At 43.7% G+C, this 23,069-nt stretch overlaps 1 protein-coding gene across 3 annotated transcripts in view; it reads left to right on the top strand.

Annotated features, from left to right (window-relative positions):
* The window catches only part of LOC137371455 (porimin-like), a 60,083-nt gene extending 50,071 nt beyond the window's left edge, over positions 1-10,012 (top strand). The window contains exon 4 of one of the 3 annotated variants that reach the window (XM_068034085.1): positions 8,829-10,012. In XM_068034085.1, coding sequence (XP_067890186.1) covers positions 8,829-8,853 — 25 coding nt within the window. In that variant the 3' untranslated portion in view covers positions 8,854-10,012. The remainder of the gene's footprint in view (positions 1-8,828) is intronic. The other 2 variants (XM_068034082.1, XM_068034084.1) reach the window with 2 other exon arrangements.
* The last annotated feature ends 13,057 nt before the right edge of the window (positions 10,013-23,069 follow it).

The following is a 23,069-nucleotide window of genomic DNA, read 5'->3' as shown; positions in this document are numbered from 1 at the left end:
GAAATTAGCCCCCTTCTAATCTAGACGTTCTACCTTATTTCGTTCGATGCTTTTCTGCATTTCTCGTCTAAACCTTATGATACAATGATCGCTCTTACCCAAGTGCTCCCCGACAGACACTTGATCCATTTGGCCTACCTGTTTTCCTAGTACCAGATCCAGCCATGCTTCCTTTCTAGTTGGGCTGAGAACATACTGATTAAGGAAGTTCTCCTCAGTACATTTCAGAAATTCCTCTCCTTCCCTTTACTCTAAAAATGATCCCAATCAATATTTGGGCAATTGATGTCCACCAAAATCACCACTCTATAGTTCTTGCACAACTCTCTTATTTTCCTGCCGATTTGCTCCTCTTTGGGGGGAGTGTTATGCTGGGGTTGTGGGGGCGGAATCAACATTGGGAGAAATGGATTCCGAGATCCCCACATCGCGTATTTTCTGGAAAGCCTGACGAATTTAGTGCTAATCAGGCACTTAAATGGACGGCAGCATAGGGTTTAGGGCACCATCACCAGAAGTCCCGCCCTTGGAGACTTGCAAGCCAATCAGATGTCAGCAGCTGCATCACCACCGTGGAGGCAATGGCTGCTGGTGGAGGCCAGAGGAATGTGCTGGAGCAGGCCTCGGGTAGGTCAAGGCAAGAGGGATCTCGCGGGGCAGGCAGAGGCCCTTAATTGGGGGTTAATTGCCCAGTTAATGGCCTCAATTGGTGGCTGGGCAGGAAGGCCACTAACAGACTTTCCCGCCCCGGACTAAATTTCAGCAGAGGCCAGACGGTAGTGGCAACCACTGCACCACCAACCACCCCCCACCCCACCCGCAAAACCATCCTACCTGATTTTATGCTCTCCCTGCCTCCAAACCCACTGCGAGGAGAGCATAAAATTCCACTCTCTATATCTCAGTATTTGGAGGCCTATAGAATACTCCTAGTAGTTTGATCATACCCTTTTTGCTTCTCAGCTCTAACCAAATGGATTCTGTCCTTGCCCCCTCAAGGATATCCTCCCTTTCCAACACTACAATTTCTTTCCTAATTAGTATTGGCACCCCACCTCCCTTTTATCCTTTCCTATCTTTTCTGTACACTTTATATCCTTGTAGATTAAGCACCCAGTCCTCACCATTTTTAAGCCATGTTTCTGTTATTGTCACTACATTATATTCCCACACTGCTTTTTGTGCTTGGAGCTCCTAACCTAATTTACCACGCTTTGTGCATTTACACACATGCATTGTAATCCTGTTTTGCATTTCTTGTTGTCCTTCTCCGTCTGCTCCCATGTAATACGGAACTACTCCCCTCTACTACTGTCTAATGCTCTCACATTATGCACTTTATTCCTCTTTTCTATTTCTATATGCTGGTGCCCACCCCCCTGCCAATTTAATTTAAACCCTTCCCAACTACACTAGTGAATCTCTCTGCGAGAGCATCGGTCCCAGTCCTGTTAAGGTGCAACCCGTCTCTCTTGAATCGATGCCTTCTTCCCCCGAACTGGTCCCATTGCCTCAAGAATCTGAAGCCTTCCTCCTGCACCATGCTTCAAGCCATGTATTGATCCTCCCTATCTTTCTATTTCTACTCTTGCTAGCACATGGCACTGAGAGTAATCCAGAGATTACTACCTTCAAGGTCCTACTCTTTTTAACCTCCTCCCTTGCTCCTGAAAATCTGACTGTAGGACCTCAATACCTGCCATTGCTATGCCTTTGGTACCAACATGTACCACAACAAAGAGAAAAATCCTCGCCAATGGCTTGCCTTACTCCCTGTGACGTCACACTGTGATTTACTTTAGAACGCAGTCGGTCGTCACCTTCCCCTCGGCCCGCTCCTTTATACTGCCACCGGTCTCACTGTGCTCCCCCTCGGCCCACTCCTTTATACTGCCATCAGTCTTGCTGTGCTTGCTCTCAGGCCCGCTCCTTTATACTGCCATCGGTCTCTCTGTGCTCTCTCAGGCCTGCTCCTTTATACTGCCATCGGTCTCACTGTGCTCCCTCAGGCCTGCTCCTTTATACTGCCATCGGTCTCGCTGTGCTCACTCTCGGCCCGCTCCTTTATACTGCCACCAGTCTCATGGTGCTGTGTCTCAGGCCTGCTCCTTTACAGTGCCACCAGTCTCACTGGGCTCCCTCTCTGGCCTGCTCCTTTATACTGCTACCAGTCTCACTGTGCCCCCTCACAGGCCCACTTCTCTGTCCTGCCGCCGGTCTCACCGTCTCCCTCTCGTCCACTCCTTTAGACTGCCACCGGTTTCACCGTGCTCGCATTCGGCCTGCTCCTTTCAGAGTTTAGGGTTGAAGATCCAGCAACCAATTGTGGAGCAGTTAATATCAGGGATGCTCAAGAGGCAGAAGAGTGATGAATGAAATGATCAGTTAACTTATTTTGATAGTGGTGGTTGAGGAATGGGTACAAAAAAAGTGGCATGAGATCTTACACATACTCCTGAAGAGGCAGTTAAGACTTTGGATTGATGACTTAGCCAAAAAAATGGCTGCCCTGGCAATGCAGAATCCCCTCAGTGCAGAACTGAAGTATCAGGTTAGCTCAAGTCCTGCAATGGTTTTTGAACTCTCAACTTGCTGACTCAGATGAGTGTTAACCACTAACACTAAAAACCAGTGGGAACTGGAAACTTCTGGATATTTGTCATCAGTAGGCAGAAATTGTACCTGGAAGCTACTTATTTCAAGGATATATGTATCATTATAGGCAGTCTGCTAATTTATAATAGGCTCTTGTTAGCAACACAAAAATGCTCCTTAGGGGGCACTACCTGTCAGTAAAGGGACATTCTTGCTCAGACCACAAGAATGGCTTTGTGAGAAATTAAATGGCAACTGGCAAATTTCAGGGTGGTCTTCAGAGCTTAGAACTCGAACATACACACAGCTCTATACTGTACCTGAGCAGTGTACCTGAGGGTTGTACCTGACTTAGGAGTGCTTTAATAAAAACAAAAAGTAGGGAAATGATCCATTTTCCTACCACCAGCAGCATAAAATTCACAAAGTCTATTATAAACAAATTCATAACAATTGGCAGCAAAGAGGTTGTTAGAAGAATAGTTGCAGATACACTTGAAGCCTAGGTTTCCTGTGACAGGGTTTGTGCTTGAAATTCATCAGGATGTGACTCTTGCCTGCCAGTGTGACCCTGCACTGACACCAGTTGATTCATGGCAAGGTCCCAGAGCTCTCTGTAAAAGAGGAAAAAAGATCACTCCAGCAATTACTTCAGACAAAAAGAACACTTTCCTGAATTTCCTTAATTTTAAACTTACAATTGATTTGCACTAAGTAAGGTGGTCCTTTCATTTTGTATCACCCTCCATCACCACTTCGAACCTCCTTAGCAAATGCTAGATGCCAGAAACTTTATGATGTTCCGGACATTCAGCATTAGTGAGGCGTTAATGACTGAAAATACATTGAATGGTAGTTCCTGTCATTACTCTTCTTAGGGCAGGCTTATGAAAAGTATATGAGTGGATATTTTTAACGTCTGCAATTACTTCTGGCAGAAAACCCATGAAGTTGCAACAGATGTCTGTGAGCTTAGTGTTACAATCAAGTGACAAAGAGGTCTAGGATTTCCTTTCAGCCTTCACCTGGTCTTACTATAACAGGTTTTATTTTTAAACACAGTCATTTTAGCTCGCCCTTGGTGACTCCTTGTGAACCGCTTTCCAATTATATGGTAAAGAAACAAGCACAAGCAGGCTTTCTTAGGTTTAAAGAAGAAAGATGAAATTTTATTAAACTTAAAACTCTAATTTGGTTAATGCCTACAGATACACGCCGCGCCCCACGCTAGCATGCATATGTGATACGCACATGCAAATAAAGACAGAAAAGAGTAGAAGAAAAATAAAGTAGAAAAGTTTGAGGCAATATCTGAAGAGTTTTATTACGGGTCTTCAAGCTGACTGTAGAGTTCTTGTTTGTAGGTGGATCTTGCCTCTCGTTGGGACTCCGTATTCTTCTGAAACCTTGTTCACTGTAGGAGACTTTTCTCTCTTGGGGTTCATGTGTCTTCAGTCGGCTTTTGGAGTTCTGTGAGAAAGAGAGGGGAGCAGACGGGAGGCGAGGAGGTCTGCTTCAGTCCAGGAGCATTCAGCTTTCTGCCAGTGCAAACACGGTCTTCCAATTTAAAACTCTCAGTTCAAACTCTGCAACAGCCAGTTAGTCATATGATTAACTGGTCTGACCACGTCTGTTTGTGGATTGAATTGGAGCAGTGATTAGCTCCTTTGTCTACAAGTACTCTCTGTTAATATGCAAAAATGTCTTTCCAGCCAGGGGCCTGGCAACCCCTTGTAACAGGCCTTCTTCCCAGCAACAATTTGAAATTTATCGTCCCTGTCGTGAAATTAATATACTTTCTTGGCAGGTCAGGGCCTGCATGACACCTCCACACCCGGGGAATGAAATGCGATTTGAGGAAAGGCGCATTCCATTGAAAGGGTTGAGAGAAAATATAAGATACAGAAAACCATGCATTTCTCTCACGTTCATTCATGAATCCTAAAACTTACTAAAACTGTATTTTCTTGGTGCCAGTGCTGCTTTAATTTCCTCTTTTTGACATCCCAGTAACCATGTGGTTCTTGGGCAAGTTTTTCTTCAGTTTGCCCTTTGCCATGACTGCCTAGGGTCTTTGTTCCTGTTGAGGTCTGCCAAAGTTGGGGGGGGGGAGGGGGAAGAGTTAGATTTAATTAGCCCTAAGTTGGAGTTTTTTTCCAAGAGAGTCCATCATGGGCTGGTCTCTCCTGAACTCTTTTTCAGTGCTTTGCTGAGTCATGCAAAGGCTTTTGACTTCAGGGGATGGGTGGTTCCCTTTTTCTCTGACTGTGGTGGAGGATTATTTGTTAATCATCCCTTTGTTCTCTGGTTCACTCCTGCCTGCAGGTATTTGTACCGTACTCCCCTGTGACACTTGGACTAGTTGAGGCATCACCCTCACGGTTTCTCTGCCCCCCTAGAGATCTTCCTTTGTCTCTGCAGGTTCCTGTAAACGCTGTTAACAACTCTGGTGGGGTGCTTCTGGAGTCTGCATTTACGTAGGAGGATGTGGGATCTAAATTTTCAAATTTTCCGGGGTTGGCTGACCGGACAGTAGGGGTTTTCATCCGGGATTCCTCCCAGACTTCCTTTAACCTGCCCTCTTGGTCAATTTTTCCCCTTCCCTGTCTAACCTCTTGCCAGTCGTGTGTCTGCCTATCCCCTTTTGTTCTTGGTGGGTGTCCATTACAGTTCACCAGCCCTCTGCTGGAGGGTCCTCCTAACACTGGTACAGGATTTAGGGGTGCAAGTTTCACTGTAGGTTGGGGTTTCCCCTCAACCTGGCACATGTGGCAACTCCTGCAGTACTCCACTTCATCTTTGTGGAGTTTTGGTCAGTCAAACTGCTGTCTTATGCAGACTTTGGTCTTTCGTATACCGGCATGTACAACCACTGCAGTCTCATGGGCCCTTCTTAATATTTCTCTCCGGTACCTCCGTGGCCCCCCTAACTAGTGAACTACTGCTCACTCCTTGCTCTCAGGACCATGAGGAGAACTTAATTTCCTCATCGGTGCCTCATTCTTTAAATATTAGCAATCAGGGACTCCTGCTGCTTCACTTTCAGACTGGGCAGCCAGTGCTAACTCTCGCAATACTGGGTCGGCTCGCTGAGCCTCAGCAAAGAAAATCCATTTAATTTATTTTTTGGGTCTCCTAACTTTACAAAGAAAGTCTCAAACAGGCAGACTTGGTCATCTGCCTGCATTACAAATTCAATCTTCTCTTGGGGAACTGGTTTGATTATGGCCTGATCCACTACATATGCAGGGAAACTGCAGGGGTCCGTCTCCTGCCACTGCCTTGTCTCTCTGACCTCCTGCAGTCTTTCTTTCACTATTGAGGGAAGCTACCACCCTCACCCCTGCCAGATCATTACCTAGGAGCAGGTCAACACCGTCCACAGGCAAACTAGGGACAATCCCTATGGTCACCGGTCCTGAAACTATGTCGCACTCCAGGTGCATCCGGTGTACAGGTGCAGACATGCACTGCCCTCCAATACCATTCACCACCATTTTGGTGTTCACTGCACTCTCTGGGGGAAAGGTCAGGCCTTTTCCCAAAAAAAGGGATCTAATGGCCCCTGAGAATTACAATGGGCTTTCTTGCCCCACTCTGTGTCCCTTCAGACACAAAACCCTGATAGCCTTCAGGAATCTAATGATCTTTTCCTGCACTGGCCGTAGTGAGCTTCCTGGGTTGCACTCTTAAAGTCACAGCTTTGTTCTGCTGTGCTTTCCATCAGGTTCCTGTCTTCACTGAGCGGCTGTCCCCTCGTTAACCCTACCAGTGTTCCCTTTAGTTTTCAGCAGTGAGCTTTTAAATGCCCTGCTTTATTACAATGGAGACGCACAGGTCTTCGGGTCTCACTATTGCTCAATGCCCCTTCCTTTTTGGCTGGAGGAGGGCCTCCTGTGTCTCCTGCTTTCCTATCTCTCCCAGGATTGCTTGGGCAGCTATCCCTTTCCACCTTTTGTCCTTTTTGGATTTGTAGTGGTGATTAAGAAAGGTTCTCCCCTGGGAAACCGACTTACAAATTAAAGCAAACTCATCAGCTAGAATAGCCGCTTGCCGGGCTCTCTGAACCCGCTGCTGCTCTACATGAGTCTTTATTGAGAGTGGGAGAGAGTGTTTAAATTCCTCTAACAGAATTACATCTTTGAGATTCTCATAGCTGAGCTGTACTTTAAGAGCCTTCAGCTGCTGGTCAAAAGCCAGCTGCTTACTACTTTCCAATTTCAGGTAAGTTTGAATAGCTTGCTTCTTGAGGGTTCTAAACTTTTGGCGATAGGCTTCGGGTACTAATTCATATGCTCCAGGGATAGCATTTTTGGTCAGTTCACAATTTGATAAACTCTCATCTGGCAATTGGAATAACGCTCATGAGCATTTCCATTTATCTTGCTTTGCAGTAAAAGAGACCAGGTCTCAGCTGGCCATTTTATCTGCCTTGCCAGTTTCTCAAATGCACAAAAATGCCACCACATCTTCCTCTTGAATTTTGGAATTAGTTGAGCGAGTTTTAACAATTTTGTACCCAGCCCTGAATTACGCTGTTCCATATTGACCATGCTTTCACCGGGGTTACTCTGTTGTCGCCCCCTAGTTAACTCAAGCCACCTGAGCTCTCTTTCATAGCATTTTTTTTGGAAGCTTTCTCTCTCTCTCTCCTGTCTCTCTCTTTCCTTCTCCTGTCTTTCATTTTCTTCACCTTCATTCTGGAAGGTTCTCTCTTTCTCCCTCTCATCTAATTCAAGTTTCCTTTGTTCCACTTTTATCTTTGCTAGCAGTACCCTGTCTGGGTCTGCTTCTAACCCTGCTTCTGCTTCTTCAGATTCAAGAGAAAAATGGTTGGCCACTAGCCTTAGGAGTTCAGACTTCCTAGCCTTGCCACGTACAGTGATCCCACACTGCTCAGCCATTTTTCTCAGCTCCTCCATGGACCATGCTTCTAACTTATCCCAAGTTACTTCACCCTGGCTTGGAGAGCTACTAGCTTCAGTTGCAGACATGTTAGTATTCAATCACACACAACCTCAAGAAAGCCTGCCTTGAAAACTTGTTCTTTTTGATTGGGAACAATTTAACTTCCCACTTCCAGTTTCTCTTGTTTGTCTGTGGGTCAATCCCGGACGAGCTCCCAGATTTCTGTTACGGCCAGGTGAGAAAGAGGTCTAGGGTTCCCTTTCAGCCTTCACCTGGTCTTACTATAACAGGTTTTATTTCTGAACATACTGTGTTTTTAGCTCCCCCTTGGTGAATCCTTGTTCACCACTTTCCAATGATAAGGTAAAGAAAAAAGCACAAACAGGCTTTCTTAGGTTTAAAGAAGAAATGTGAAATTTTATTAAAATTAAAACTCTAATTCAGTTAACGTTTACACGCCACATGCATACGCGATACACACGTGCAAATAGAGACAGAAAAGAGAAGAAAAATAAAACAATATCTGAAAAATTTTTGTTACTGTCTTCAAGCTCACTGTAGAGTCCTTGTTTGTAGGTGGATTTTGCTTCTCGTTGGGGCCCAGTATTCTTCTTAAACCTTGTTACTGTAGGAGATTTTTCCCTCTTGGGGTTCATGTGTCTTCAGTCAGTTTTTGGAGTTCCATGAGAAAGAGATGGGAGCAGACAGGAGGAGAGGAGGTCTGCTTCAATCCAGGAGCATTCAGCTTTCTGCCAGTTCAAACTCTGCAACAGCCAGTTAGTCATCTGACTAACTGGTCTGACCACATTTGTTTGTGGATTGAATTGGAGCAGGGAGTAGCTCCTTTGTCTACAAGCACTGTCTGTTAATATGCAAAAATGTCTTTCCAGCTAGGGGTCTGGCAACCCCTTGTAACAGGCCTTCTCTTCTTCCCAGCAACAATTTGAAATTTAATGTCCAAGTGGTGAAATTAATATAAAAGCAAAATACTGCGGATGCTGGAAATCTGAAATAAAAACAAGAAATGCTGGAACCACTCAGCAGGTCTGGCAGCATCTGTGGAAAGAGAAGCAGAGTTAACGTTTCGGGTCGTTCCGAAGAAGGGTGAAATTAATATGCCTCATTCTTGGCAAGTCGGGGCCTGCTTGACATTTAGGGTAGAGTTCACTGCCGAGATTCCAGATCCCACTTATCCCAAAATGTGGTTCTAAACTTATTCAGTACTTTTTAAAGTTTTAAATTATTGGTTTAGTTTACATTCACTTCAAAATATAGTTTATTTCATAACTACAAAGGCACTAACTTATTTTTTTTATGCATTCTAGAGAAGAAACTGAAGCAATTATCTAAACACCATCAAATAAGAAGACTCCTCAAGAGTGTATTGCTTTTTCCATGAATTAGAATCTACACTTGCAAAACTTGTTTTTATATAAAAAATCTGTCGATTTTTACATCTCAAAATACTGTCTATCTAGAAAGTTTTCTACCTAAAAACACGGTTGCATTGGATTAATGCTTTTACATTTTAAAGCATTTTTTTTAAGCTGAATGTGCCTTTTGAGCTGAACTGGGCATCTGGTGACCAGGTGTCAGTGTTTGAGGACTAAAGTCATGGGTAACAAAGCACTGAGTACAGAAATTGTCAGGGATCCAGAGATTATCATTGAGTTAGCTTTGGATACAATCTAAATGGTACAAAGCCAAACTTTTCTCCTTCAAGCTTCAGATCTTCTCAACTGGTTGAGATGTTAAAAGCCAAGGTTTAGATCTTCAGAAATCCAACTATTCAGCCTTGATCATCCATAGCCAAAGTCTCAAATGTTTAACTCTACTGATAATCAGAATGTCAACATCATAAGTTGATATGCAGAGAAATGGTTCTATATCTAAACTGTAACTGTACAGAAATGGATTACATGTTTTATTACTATTGGTGATATTAGTAGATAACTACTTAATAAGTTGTATAACATTCCTTTGTCTACTATTTAAGTGACTGTGACAACTCATTTAAAATGCATTGTGTTTTGTTGTAAAAGGCACCGATTAGTAATTTGTAGTTTGCCAACCATATTTTACTGAGCTTTGTTTTATTGTTTAAAATTTAATTTTACACTGTTAATTATAAATAATTTTGCTTTCTGTACTGATCATTTATGCAGCAGAGTTCAATTGGGCCTTAAACCATTTCCATCTTTTCAAAATAAAGGCTTTTATTTCAAACTGCCAACTGTATAATCTCTGAAGCATCCTTTTTGGCATGTATATAGTTAGAAATTACAATAGTTTAGATGCCAGCTACCTTCGCTGTTTGTTGTCCTGTTGAAGATGCATTTTATAACCTGTACAGGACTTGTTAAAACTTAGTTCACTTTCGTAATGTGTGCTTATAATGACTTTATTCCTGCAACTTTGAATTATTTGGTTAAGAAACTGGGATATTCCACAAATTGGGATGAACTTGATATTAAATATGAATGGATAATTGTCATGCATTTTGTAATTTCAAGATAATAAACATTACAAACCAGAACTTTGTTCTGTGTTTTGTAAGAACATTAAAGTTGGTTTACAGACTTCTTGTAAACCTGTTGCTAATGCAGATATTTTTCCATAATTAATCAATATGTTAAATACTTAATGTTAAATACCTTTATGAATCAAGGGTTGCCGTGGTCACTATCAGAAAGCAAATCTGAAACTTCGTTCAGTATTAGCACTCTTACAAGAATGACTGCAAAAGTTATCATAGGATTTTTAAAAACACTAAACATTTCATTGGTTCTGAGGCTGCCAACTTGAACTCCTTGTGGCACAACAAACTGAGTGCTATGTTTCAACTATAATATCCTAACATGCAATGTGCAGAGAATGCATGCTGGAATCTTCCTCCTGGCAATCTTCTTATGAAATTGGAACTATGTCCAGCACCTCCAATTCCAAGCATGGTTCTGTGGATTCCACTTCATAGTTTCATAGCAGCCATTTAATGACAGCTGGTTGGCTCAGTTTTCCAATTGGCAGTTAATCTGCAGAGTTCTAAGTCCTTGTGCATTCCTTCGATTAGTAGGGAGCCCATTCAAATGAAGAAAAGAGGCCTATATCAAAATATCTGGCCAGGCCAATCCCTTCACAAGTTGCAGGCGCACAGAGTGAGGATTTTCACAAAGCGGAGCTGAAATGTTTCCACAGAGTAAATTGTTTACATTTACTTAAAACCAGTATTGTTCAGTAGAAATTCCTGAACAGCTACAGGTGTGGCTATGGCCATACTGTTTAATTTTAGTCAAAAATGCCTTGCATACACTTAACACTAAACAGGAGTTCTGATGAAGGGCTACTGACCTGAAATGTTAACTCTGCTTCTGTCTCCACAGATGCTGCCAGACCTGCTGAGTATTTCCAGCATTTCTTGTTTTTAGTTTGGGTTATAGATATGTCTGGAAATTAAATGTAGGGAGGTTTCCAAGCCAAGATAAAGGTCTGCATATTAACTTAATTTGATCAGCATGCAAAACAGTCCAAAGTTGTTTATTTTAAACTATAAAAACACCACACAATCCACCTGAAACTTGCATCAATACAGTAGGTCCATAAAGTAACCTATGAAAAATTAAAAGTGAAAAATTAATTTGTACAAACCAGGGAATACTTTATATGGAAATTACTCATGTTCTGTCCAATGCGCATGTTCCCTGAATGCCCATTTCCAAAACAATCATAATTCCAAGTATCTTCAGGTGGCTTTGCTTCATTGGTACAATTAGTTCTCTGCATCATCAATCACAGAAGCTTGGTGGTAGGGTAGTCACAATGTAGACATGTTTTAATTTTCTTTTTTAGCTTCAAAATCATCACATAGATTACATAGAATACACAGCTCATAAGCAGGCCGTTTGGCCCAAACAGTCCTTGCAGCATCTATGCTCCACTTGAACCTCCTTCCATCCTTTCTCATCTATAACCTCAATTCCTTATTAGTCTTCAATGAAGGTGATCAAGCAAACGTTCCCTTTTGAGATCCATGGTGTCTGTTATATTTTTTGTTTCTAGATGTTTTTTCATTTTCTCCTTTTAGTAGGAACTCCATTATTTTTCCTACCACCAATGTTAAACTGACTGGTCTGTAGTTCCCTGGACATGTTCCATCTCCCTTCGTAAATATAGGTATAACGTTAGCTATTCTCCAGTCCTCTGCCACTACATTTTCTAGCATTAAATATGGGTAATAGTGCCTGTATCTCTTCCATACATTAGTATAAAATATGAAAAAACTATTTACTTTTCTCTAGCTTTTCCTTGTGGAGTTTCAAAGTTGATTTATTTAAACATATATATCACAAAAGTTTTAATAGGAAGCAGTTGCTAAATCTATAGCTATAACGGTTTGTGGTTAAGTGCATGTAGTCTGACCCTTTTTAGAATTCAATGATTAGCTGCTTGCATGTTACAATTTATAATCTTTTACATTTTGACAGTATTTTATTCCACACAATTTATTTTGTGCTTACAAATGGAGCTTATTAAAGCAAAGATGACATGAGCTGTAGCCTGAAACTACTTTATCCACAGATATTTACAGCATAATCTGAAGGAAGTTATAATATTGTATTAGGCAAAGTTTCTATCTCCAAAATATAAAACTGCTGAGAATATTTCAGTTTTATAACAGCAATAATTTAAGCTTATAAAGCCATAAAAAATTGAATTCTGAATGTTAGTTCCAGGGATGAGGAACTTCAGCTACATAGATTGGAGAAGTTGGGACTGTTTTCCTTGGAGAAGAGATTGATAGAGGTATTCAAAATCATTGGTCTGCACAGAGTAGATAGGGAGAAACTTACCATTGGTGGAAGGATTGAGAACCAGAGGGCACAATTTAAGGTAATTAGCAAAAGAAGCAATGGTGACATAAGAAAAAACTTTTTTTCCCACACAGCGAGTAGCTAGGGTCTGGAATGCACTGCCTGCGTGTGGTGGAGGCAGGTTCAATCGAAGCATTTGAATAAATTGGATTATCTAAAAAGGAAGAATGTGCAGGGCTATGGGGAAAAGGCAACGGTGAATTGCTCCTTCAGAGAGCCAGCACAGACACAACTGGTTGTATGGCCTCCTTCTATGCTGTAACCATTCTATGATTTTGTGTGCCCATAATTGTAAACTTCATTGGTCTGTAGATGCAATGGTCCTAGCCCCACTCCTAATTGTTCATTCAATATAAGATTGGAAGGCTTTTGTAAAAGGTTGATGGAAATTAAATATTTTTTGCAGTTAGTACGTAGGCAAACATGCCAGCCATTTTGCACACTAAAATCTCACAACCAGCAAGGATGAATGGTTAGTGTATCTATTTTTGGTGGTTGACAGAGAAATGTTTGTCAGAACACCAGGCGAACCCCTTGGGAGCAATTTTGGCATACGAATTAGGAGCAGGAGTTGGCCACTCGGCCCCTCAAGCCTGCTCCACCATTCAATAAGATCATGGCTGATAGGATTGTAACCTTGACTCCACATTCCAGCCTACCCCCAATAACCTTTCACCCCCTTGCTTATCAAGAAGCTCTCTACCTCTGCTTAAAAATATTCAAAGACTGTTTCCACTGCCTTTTGAGGAAGAGACTTCGGGTGATACCATAAATGAGCAATATTGATTCAATTACCTGTTATACAACTGTTCCAATTTTCTTTTTTCTCTTAATAAATTGTGGGTGTGGACTAAAAGGGGTTTGCCCTGGTTTTTTTGGGGGGACTCACGATCAAGGTGGGCACCACACAATTTTCATGTACCCCTCGTCATCTGCACGATAGTTGCATTGGCCTGAGTGGCTCCAGCACTACTTCCTACTCCTTGAACCTACCCCTGGCCTCTGCACTCCGAAAGGAGCCCTTCTGCATTGTTTGTCCATCTCATACAGCCACCGAATTTTACGATCACCCCCGCTACCAGCCCACTCATTTGGGGCGTGGAATCAATGTTGAAGACTATCAGTGCCCTCCCTCCTGACTATATACCACTATGCCACTACCTCTGGTGGGTCTACCCTTCTGGTGGGACAGGACATAACCGGAATGGTGGTGGCCCTGGTGTCCCATTAGCCAATTGGTCTCTGATGTCAGTATAGCACGAAATGAACATCATCTCGCATAGACAGGGGATGTACCTGTGTAAGCCCTTTGCCTCAAAATACCAGGCTGCCACGCAGGAAGCAGATGGCAACGCAGGCCACAGGTGCGAAGCAGTGCAAGGCAGTCCAAGCGCAGGCTTGGAGGGCCGAATGGCCTGTTCCTGTACTGTACTGTACTGTTCTTTGTTCTAATGCTGCCAAAAACAGTGCTACGAAGGCAATTTGTGCTCATTAAAATCTTCCAACTGTCTCCTGTTTTTCTGAAAATAGCTCATGTTAAGGTATGATTCAACAGCAATGCTCCAGTATCGCCATGTGCAAATCAAGTAACCCTCCCCCTCTGCTGCCTATAAAGCTGGTCTGGGGCACCTTAGTTCTATTCAATCAGCACTGAGAAATTATATTTCTACTACCTAGATCAGAAAGCTGAAATTGCTATTTGAGTTTTTTTGGCTCTCCTTTGCAGTCCATATTTTCCCCTATAATCTATTTTAGTTCCGTAGCAATTTTTTTTTCAACTTTTATTTAAACGTTTTGCTGATTTCTTTTTGCACTAGAAAACCTGTGCCACCTTTAGCAGGCTGACAATCTTGGAATGTGTTTACACTACAAAGGTAGTACTAGCGCAACAGAATTTCCATTTTGTATCCAATCACTACAGAAAAGTTGAAGATGGCCTAACCGGCATTGACCTAGGCATCGGAAACAACTAAAGCATACAAGGTCCAGTTGAACCTGCAAAGTCCTCCTTACTAAGTGGGAACTTCTGTCAAAATTAGGAGCGCTGTCCCACTGACTAGACAAGGAACAGCCTTGCATAGACATACTCACCAAATCATACCTAATAGCCATTGTCCCAAACTCCTCCACCACCATTCCGGTTATGTCCTGTCCCACCAGAAGGGTAGACCCACCAGAGGTAGCAGCATAGTGGTATATAGTCAGGAGGGGAGGGCGCTGATAGTCCTCAACATTGATTCCACGCCCCATGAATTCTCTTGGCATCTGGTCAAACATGGGCAAGGAAACCTCCTGATTATCACCTACTGCCCTCCCTCAACTGTTGAACACCACTTAGAAGAAGCACTGAGGGTAGCAAGGGCACAGAATGTATTCTGGGCAGGGGACTTCAATGCCTATCACCAAAAATGGCTCGGTTGCACAACTACTGACCGGGCTGGCCAAGTCCTGAAGGACATGTCTGCCTAATTGACCCTGCAGCAGTTGGTGAGAAAATTAACAAGAGGAAAAAACCTACATTGACCTTATCCTCACCAATCTACCTTGTCACAGGTGTATCTACCCGACAGTAAATAAAATGTAGGCAAAGGGCTGGATTTTATGAGGCCGCCACCAAATGCGCGAGCTGCACGCCAAAGAGCTACCACAATCTTAAGCGCAGTGGCTCATTTGAATAGCCAGGGCAGTCCGCCTCCTCCAATCACATGGAGGGGGCGGGCAGTCCATTGCCGGCAACGGCGTCAGCTGCCCATGTAAATGTGCTGCTGCCATTTTTAAAGGACAGCCAGCACTGCCAGCAGATTTAAATATTTAAAGAAATATACATCAAAATCAAATAAACACAGTTCTTTTGCCCCTTTCCCATCCCAATAACAATTACAATAAGTATTTGTCCTTCCCCCCCCAAAACACTTACTTTTAATATCTAATACCCTACCAAACTTCACAAAGTTTAAGGTTCAACCCTTCCCACCATCCCCTGTACCCATTACGTTTATTTGACCCCATTTCCCCTCCCCCACCCCACCGTACTGATAAACTTACCTCCTCCCCCATCCCCACCAGCGTTTCCCCAGACAGGGATCTGAAGACGCGGGAGTGCCAGCTCCTGTGGCCCTCAAGATCCCGGGTAAGTATATTTAAATTAATTAATTTTATTGATTTGAATATTTAAAGCGTGGTCCCATTGCCCAGAGGTGGGGGGCCGCCGCGGAGAATCAGGCCGGGCCCTGCCGGGCCTCATCCGGAGCCACCTTCAGGCCCCCCTCCCCGCCACGGATCATGACATCGACGGCGTCTTAAAATTCAGCCCACAGTGTCCATAATAAAACAGGAGTGGAGACAATCATGTTTTGTGAGGAACCAGACATGGTAGGGAATTCTGAGACATGGCTGGGAATTAAACATTGCAGGGTATAACATATTTGGATAAGATAGAGAGAAAAGGTGGAGATGGAGTAGCTGTACTTATTAGGGATAACATAATGGCAGTAGAAAAAAGGGACACAGCTATCAGCAAGACAAAAATACAATCCATATGGATAGAGGTAAAAGATAATGAAGAATCAATCACTCTGATAGATGTAGTCAACAGACCATCTAATAGTGGGAGGTGGAGGAAGCAATATACAGACAAATTCGGCAATTGAGTAAAAAACAGAACAATCATCATGGGGGATTTTAACACCCGATGTTAATTGGGCAGAAGAGGTAGGTAAAGGAAATAAGGGAATGGAATTCCTACAATTTGTACAGAACTCCTTTCTAACCAAATATTTAAAGAGCCCAACAAGAGAAGATTTTCTATTGGATCTTGTAATGGAGAATGAACCAGAAGTAAAAAGTAGTGGAACATCTAGGCAATGGTGGCTATATTATAATATGCTTTAAGATGATAATAGGGAAGGATATAAGTGTGATGAAAACCAGGTTAATAGATTGGAGAAAAGCTGATTTTGAGGGACTGAGAATAGAACTTAGGAAAATAAAATGAGTAACAATATTGGCAAACAACAATGTTGAACAACAATGGGAAACATTTAAAATGGTGTTCAGAGTGCAGAAAAAAAATCCAGCTAAAAGGAAAGAACAAACTAAACACTCTTAAGACACCATGGATGAATAAAAGCATTAAGGGGCCAATTGAGTGTTAGGAAAGGGACATACATTAAGTATATAGACAACAGAGGAGTGCATAATAAGAGAGAATGTGAAGAGATTAGGAGGGAAGTTTTTAAAAAAGGCAAAGAGAAACTATGAAATTACATCATCAAGGAACATAAAACAGTAAAATATTTTATCGGCACATTAAAAAAGGAAGGCTGTGATGGGAATAGGACCATTAAGAGATAGGATAATACCACAGCTAATGATAGATGGCATTAAATAATTATTTTGCTTCAGTATTTACCAGGGAGATAGAAGAGGTAGACATGACATTTAAATGATGAGATACGTAATGAGATAAGTGCATTTAAAATAAAACAAAGGGGATGTATTGAATAAACTAATCAAACTCAGAGGATAAAGCTCCTGATTCGGATGGATTACATCCATGAATTTTGAAAGAATCTTGGGAAGAGATAGCAGCGGCATTACTACACATATTTAATAATGCCTTAGAAAAAGGTGTAGTGCCAGACGACTGGCAGATAGCTAATGTAATTCCTATACTTAATGGGGGCCAGCACATGCCCAGGGAATTATAGACCAGTCAGCTTAATAGTGGCGGGAAAAGTAATGGAATCCCTACGAAAGGAGTGAATAGAAGAACATCTGTAAAAGAATATAATAATGAATAGTCAGCATAAATTTCAAAATGGAAAATAAAACGTGACCAACTTTATTGAAATTTTTGAGCAGGGGAGAGAGAGTGAAATATGGTAATGAAGTAGATCTAATTTATCTGGATTTTCAAAAGGCCTTCAAAAAGGTGCCTCATAATAGATGAATGAACAAGGTCAGGGGACAAGTGCCAGAATGGATTGCTAGCTGGCTTCAAGACAGAAAGCAGAGAGTGGGAGTAAAGGGTAGTTATTCAGAGTGGCAGAAAGTGGGAAGTGATGACACCAAATTTTGGGGGGTTGGTGGTTGGGGGGGTGGTGGTTGGTGTGGTGAGGGTAGATAGTCAATACTGAGGAGGATTGCAACAAATTATAGCAGGACATTAATAAACTTGCAGAATGGGCAAATGAAGTTCAACATAGATACTTTGAGGTAGTATATTTTGGTAGGAAAATTAGGAAGGTCACTTATGCTTTAGAAGGTGCGAGTCTAGGTGGGGTAGAGAAACAAAGAGATCCCAGAGCACAAATACACCAAAATCACTAAAAGTTACGCTAGAGGTTAGCAAGGCCATTAAAGAAGCAAACCAAGCAATCGGCTTTATTTCTAGAGGGATAGAATTAAAAAGTAGGAAAGTTATGTTAAACCTGTATCGAACCTTGGTTGGACCATACTTAGTGTATTGTGTGTAGTTCTGGTTGATATATTATAAAAAAGATATACAGGCACTGGAGAGGGTGCAGAGAAGATTTACAAGGATGATAGAAATGCGTTGATATGCATATCAGGAAAGGATGGACAGGCTGGGTCATTCTTCTGTTGAAAAAAGGCTGGGGTGTGAGGTCTTTAAAATTATGAAAGTTTTTGATAGAGTGGATACCGAAAGAATATTTCCACTTGTGGGGAAGAGCATGTTTAGAGGCCATCAATGTAAGATATTCACCCGAAATCTAATAGGGAATTTAGAAGAAACATCTTTACCCAAAAGAGCAGTGACGTCTTACCTTCCGGGAGAGCAGCGGAGAGGAGTCCAGGCAGCTGGAGTTAGAAAACAAAGTGAGCAGTGACGTCACAGGAAAGCTGCAAAGTGATTGGTTGGTGAGTAACTGCTGTTAGGGAATAACTCTAAATAGCTGAGTTAGTACACCAGTGTTAGGGTGTGCGTGTAAATAGTTTACTAATAAGGAACACGTGAGTAACTTTTTTTTGAGTAAGGTTTATTTTAACTAGTGAATTGTATTGATTTTTAGTAGGATTTATCAGTAGCTTCAAAAATAGGACTTTAGATTGTAGTGGGTCATGTCTGGAGTCGAACAAGGCCCCTAGCAAAATTAGTATTTTTTAATTTAAAGAAGTTACTAAGTAATCTAAAGGTAAGTCATGGCAGGAGAGCTCGCACCCGTGATATGCTCATCCTGCGTTATGGAGGAAATCAGGGACGCTTCCAGTGTCCCTGACGACCATGTGTGCAGGAAGTGTATTCATCTGCAGCTACTGGCTACCGGCATTATGGAGTTGGAGCTACGGGTGGATTCACCGTGGAACATCGGCGATATTGAGATCATCATGGATAGCACATTTAGCGAGATGGTCACACCACAGGCAAATGCGGCAAAGGCAGAAAGGGAATGGGTGACCACCAGGCAGAGTAGAGGAAGGCAGGCAGTGCAGGAGTCCCCTGTGGCCATCCCCTTTCTAACAGATATACCGCTTTGGATATTGTAGAGGGAGATGGCTCAGGGGAAAGCAGCAAGAGCCAAGTTCATGGCGCCATGGGTGGCTCTGCTGCACAGGAGGGAAGGAAGAAGAGTGGCAGGGCTATAGTGATAGGGGATTCATTCATAAGAGGATCATACAGGTGTTTCTGCGGCCTTAAAAGAGACTCCAGGATGGTATGTTGCCTCCCCTGTTACTAGGGTCAAGGATGTCTGAGTAGCTGCAGGGCATTCGGAGGGGGGAGGACGAGCAGTCAGTTGCCATGGTACATATCGGTGCTAACGACATAGGTAAAAAAAGGATGAGGTCCTGCAAGCTGAATATAGGGAGTTAGGACGCAAGTTAAAATGTAGGAGCTCAAAAGGTAGTAATCTCAGGATTACTACCAGTGCCACGAGCTAGCGAGAGCAGAAATAGCAGAATATATCAGATGAATACGTGGCTGGAGAAATGGTGTAAGGAGGAGGGATTCAGATTCCTGGGACATTGGGACCAGTTCTGGGGAAGTTGGGATCAGTACAAGCTGGATGGGTTGCATCTGGGCAGGATCGAGACCAATTTCCTCGGGGGGTGGGGGGGGGGGGGTGGTGTTTGCTAGTGCTGTCGGGGAGGGTTTAAACTAGAATGGCAGGGGGATGGGAATCTGAGCAGGGAGACAGAGGAGGGGGAAACAAGGATAGAAATGAAAGACAGAATGGTAAGAAGCAAAAGTGGAAGGCAGAGAAAAGAGCGAGAAACAAATGGGGCCGAAGTGCAAAATACAGCTAAGATGACTAACAATGTTAAAAAGACAAATCTAAAGGCATTGTAACATTCATGCAAAAAAATCTTAGAGCTTCTTGTATTGTGAGGCAATTCCAAGCATAAATCAAAACCTGCACAAGAACATCATTATCTTCTTGTTCACATCCCATTTGATTAGGTTTTTTTCTAAAAAAAAACTAAGCTTTAGCTTCATAGAATCAGAGGATAGTACAGCACAGAATGAGGCCATTTTGATCTATGCTTGGAATTGCCTCACATTAAAAGCTGTAAGATTTTTTTGCATGAATGTTACCTTTGTTTATTTTGAATTATATTACACGCATGGCCACGCCGCCCTTCACGCTCGACGGGCAACTGAGTTTCCCGTCAGCTCGGGAGCAGGGACCTTGCTCTTTCATCTTAAATCCGGCATCGGTATCGTCGAAGGACAGGAAGACCACATGACTGAGTTCGGGGAGCCTGTCCACCAGAGCAGCGATCGACGACCCCAAGATCCAAAATCCGTTTTCCAGCACCCAGAGGCAACCCCAGGGTTTAGGTGGCTCCTCAACTTCTTACTTTTTAAAACTTTTACTAAATCTGCCTAAATCCAGTTTGTTGCCTTGACTCTGGTTACTTGCAGTATTTCACTACAAACAAGAGCTGATGAAATATTTTATTACCTGCACCCCCTTCCCCCACCACCCCCGCTCCACCCTCCCAGCTCACCCCCTTCGCACCCCCCTCGCACCCCCTTCCCCTACCCCCCAGCAGCCCTCTTCCCAGTTCCCCCTCCCCTCCACCCCTTCCCACCGCGCCCCTCCCCCTCGCAACCCCTCCCCACCGGCATCCACCTACACTTGAGCAGGGACCCTAACAACCCCACTGCCTTGTGGGCGTCTCGGGAGAGACCAAGGCTAAGGGAGTAAACCCGAACACAAAATCCGGAGCGGAACCCCGAAGGCGGTCATGTGTCACCTTTGGCATGTTTCCGGCAGCTCCTGCAGCCATACCGGTCATGGAGAGGTCACTCCATAGTCGCCTCACATCGACCAAAACAACATGGATCGCAGCAGTTACGGGTTATAAGTTCAGCTTAATTGACGTAGAGATTGGGCGCCACGGGTTGCCTTTGTCGATGGGAGATGTCATCGCATCTCACTGGACAGCTACTGCCTGCCTCAAACCGGGCAGCCCCCGGTCAGTAAGGTTCTGTCCCGCCACAGTCCACCTGCTTCAATGGGTGCTTGAAGCTCAGGGTCATTGCCTGACAAGTGGACTGTAACACTGCACCAAACAGCACGACCAAAAAAGGAAAGAAGGTACCAGCCCTTTGTTTTGCAAGCTAGAACATCAGAACTATGTGTTCTGGCCTGTCGGAAGACCTTACACAAATCAACGATTCTCAGAAGACCGGCCTCATTAACAACAAGCTCAGTAGACTCAATGTGGACATTGCAGCAGTCCAGGAGACACACCTCCCTGCGAGCGGATCTCTAAGAGAGCAAGACTACACCTTCTTCTGGCAGGGTAGGGATCCTGAAGAACTAAGACAGCATGGAGTGGGCTTCGCCATCAGAAACTCTTTGCTCAGCATGATAGAGCCACCCTCAAATGGATCGGAACGCATACTGTCCATCCAACTGTTCACCGCCTCTGGGTCCAGTACACCTACTCAGCATCTATGCTCCAACACTCTGCTCCCCACCTGAAGCTAAAGACCAGTTCTACGAGGAACTCCATAATATCATTAGTAGCATTCCCAATACCGAACACCTGTTCCTGCTGGGGGACTTTAATGCCAGGGTTGGGGCCGAACATGACTCATGGCCTTCCTGCCTTGGGCGCTATGACATTGGAAGGATGAATGAGAATGGACAGAGACTGCTTGTGTTGTGTACCTATCATAACCTCTGCATCACCAACTCGTTCTTTCACACTAAACCCTGTCACCAGGTTTCTTGGAGGCACCCAAGATCATGTCGTTGGCACCAGCTGGACTTCATAGTCACAAGGCGAGCCTCTTCAAACAGCGTTCAAATCACACGCAGCTTCCACAGTGCGGACTGCGACACTGACCACTCCCTGGTGTGCAGCAAGGTTAGACTCAGACCAAAGAAGCTGCATCACTCCAAGCAGAAGGGCCGCCCGCGCATCAACACTAGTAGAATTTCTTATCCACAGCTGTTACATAAGTTTCTAAATTCACTTGAAAAAGCCCTTCAAAACACTCCTACAGGAGATGCAGAGACCAAGTGGGCCCACATCAGAGGTGCCATCCATGACTCAGCAATGACCACCTATGGCAAATGTATGAAGCGGAATGCAGACTGGTTTCAATCTCACTTTGAAGAGCTGGAGCCTGTCATAGCCGCTAAGCGCATTGCACTGTTGAACGACAAGAAAGCCCCCAGCGAGTTAACATCCGTCGCACTTAAAGCAGCCAGAAGCGCTGCACAAAGAACAGCCAGGCGCTGCGCAAATGACTACTGGCAACACCTATGCAGTCATATTCAGCTGGCCTCTGACACCGGAAACATCAGAGGAATGTATGATGGCATTAAGAGAGCTTTTGGGCCAACCATCAAGAAGATCGCCCCCCTCAAATCTAACTCAGGGGACACGATCACTGACCAACGCAAGCAAATGGACCACTGGGTGGAGCACTACCTAGAACTCTACCTAGAACTGTACTCCAGAGAGAATGTTGTCACTGAGACCGCCCTCAATGTAGCCCAGTCTCTGCTAGTCATGGATGAGCTGGATGTACAGCCATCAAAATCGGAACTCAGTGATGCCATTGATTCTCTAGCCAGCAGAAAAGCCCCTGGGAAGGACGGCATTACCCCTGAAATAATCAAGAGTGCCAAGCCTGCTATACTTTCAGCACTGTACGAACTGCTTTGCCTGTGCTGGGACGAGGGAGCAGTACCACAGGACATGCGTGATGCCAATATCATCACCCTCTATAAGAACAAGGGTGACCGCGGTGACTGCAACAACTACCGTGGAATCTCCCTGCTCAGCATAGTGGGGAAAGTCTTCGCTCAAGTCGCTTTAAACAGGCTCCAGAAGCTGGCTGAGCATGTCTACCGAGGCACAGTGTGGCTTTCAACCAGAGAGATCCACCATTGACATGCTGTTCCCCCTTCGCCAGCGACAGGAGAAATGCCGTGAACAACAGATGCCCCTCTACATTGTTTTCATTGATCTCACCAAAGCCTTTGACCTCGTCAGCAGACGTGGTCTCTTCAGACTACTAGAAAAGATCGGATGTCCACCAAAGCTACTAAGTATCATCACCTCATTCCATGACGATATGAAAGGCACAATTCAGCATAGTGGCGCCTCATCAGACCCCTTTCCTATCCTGAGTGGCGTGAAACAGGGCTGTGTTCTCGCACCTGCACTGTTTGGGATTTTCTTCTTCCTGCTGCTCTCACATGCGTTCAA

The sequence above is a fragment of the Heterodontus francisci genome, chromosome 6 (assembly GCF_036365525.1).
Source record: "Heterodontus francisci isolate sHetFra1 chromosome 6, sHetFra1.hap1, whole genome shotgun sequence".
In the NCBI taxonomy this organism is placed as follows: domain Eukaryota; kingdom Metazoa; phylum Chordata; class Chondrichthyes; order Heterodontiformes; family Heterodontidae; genus Heterodontus; species Heterodontus francisci.
The sequence above is the reverse complement of the archived record's forward strand: the minus strand, read 5'-3'. Positions and strand labels throughout refer to the sequence as shown.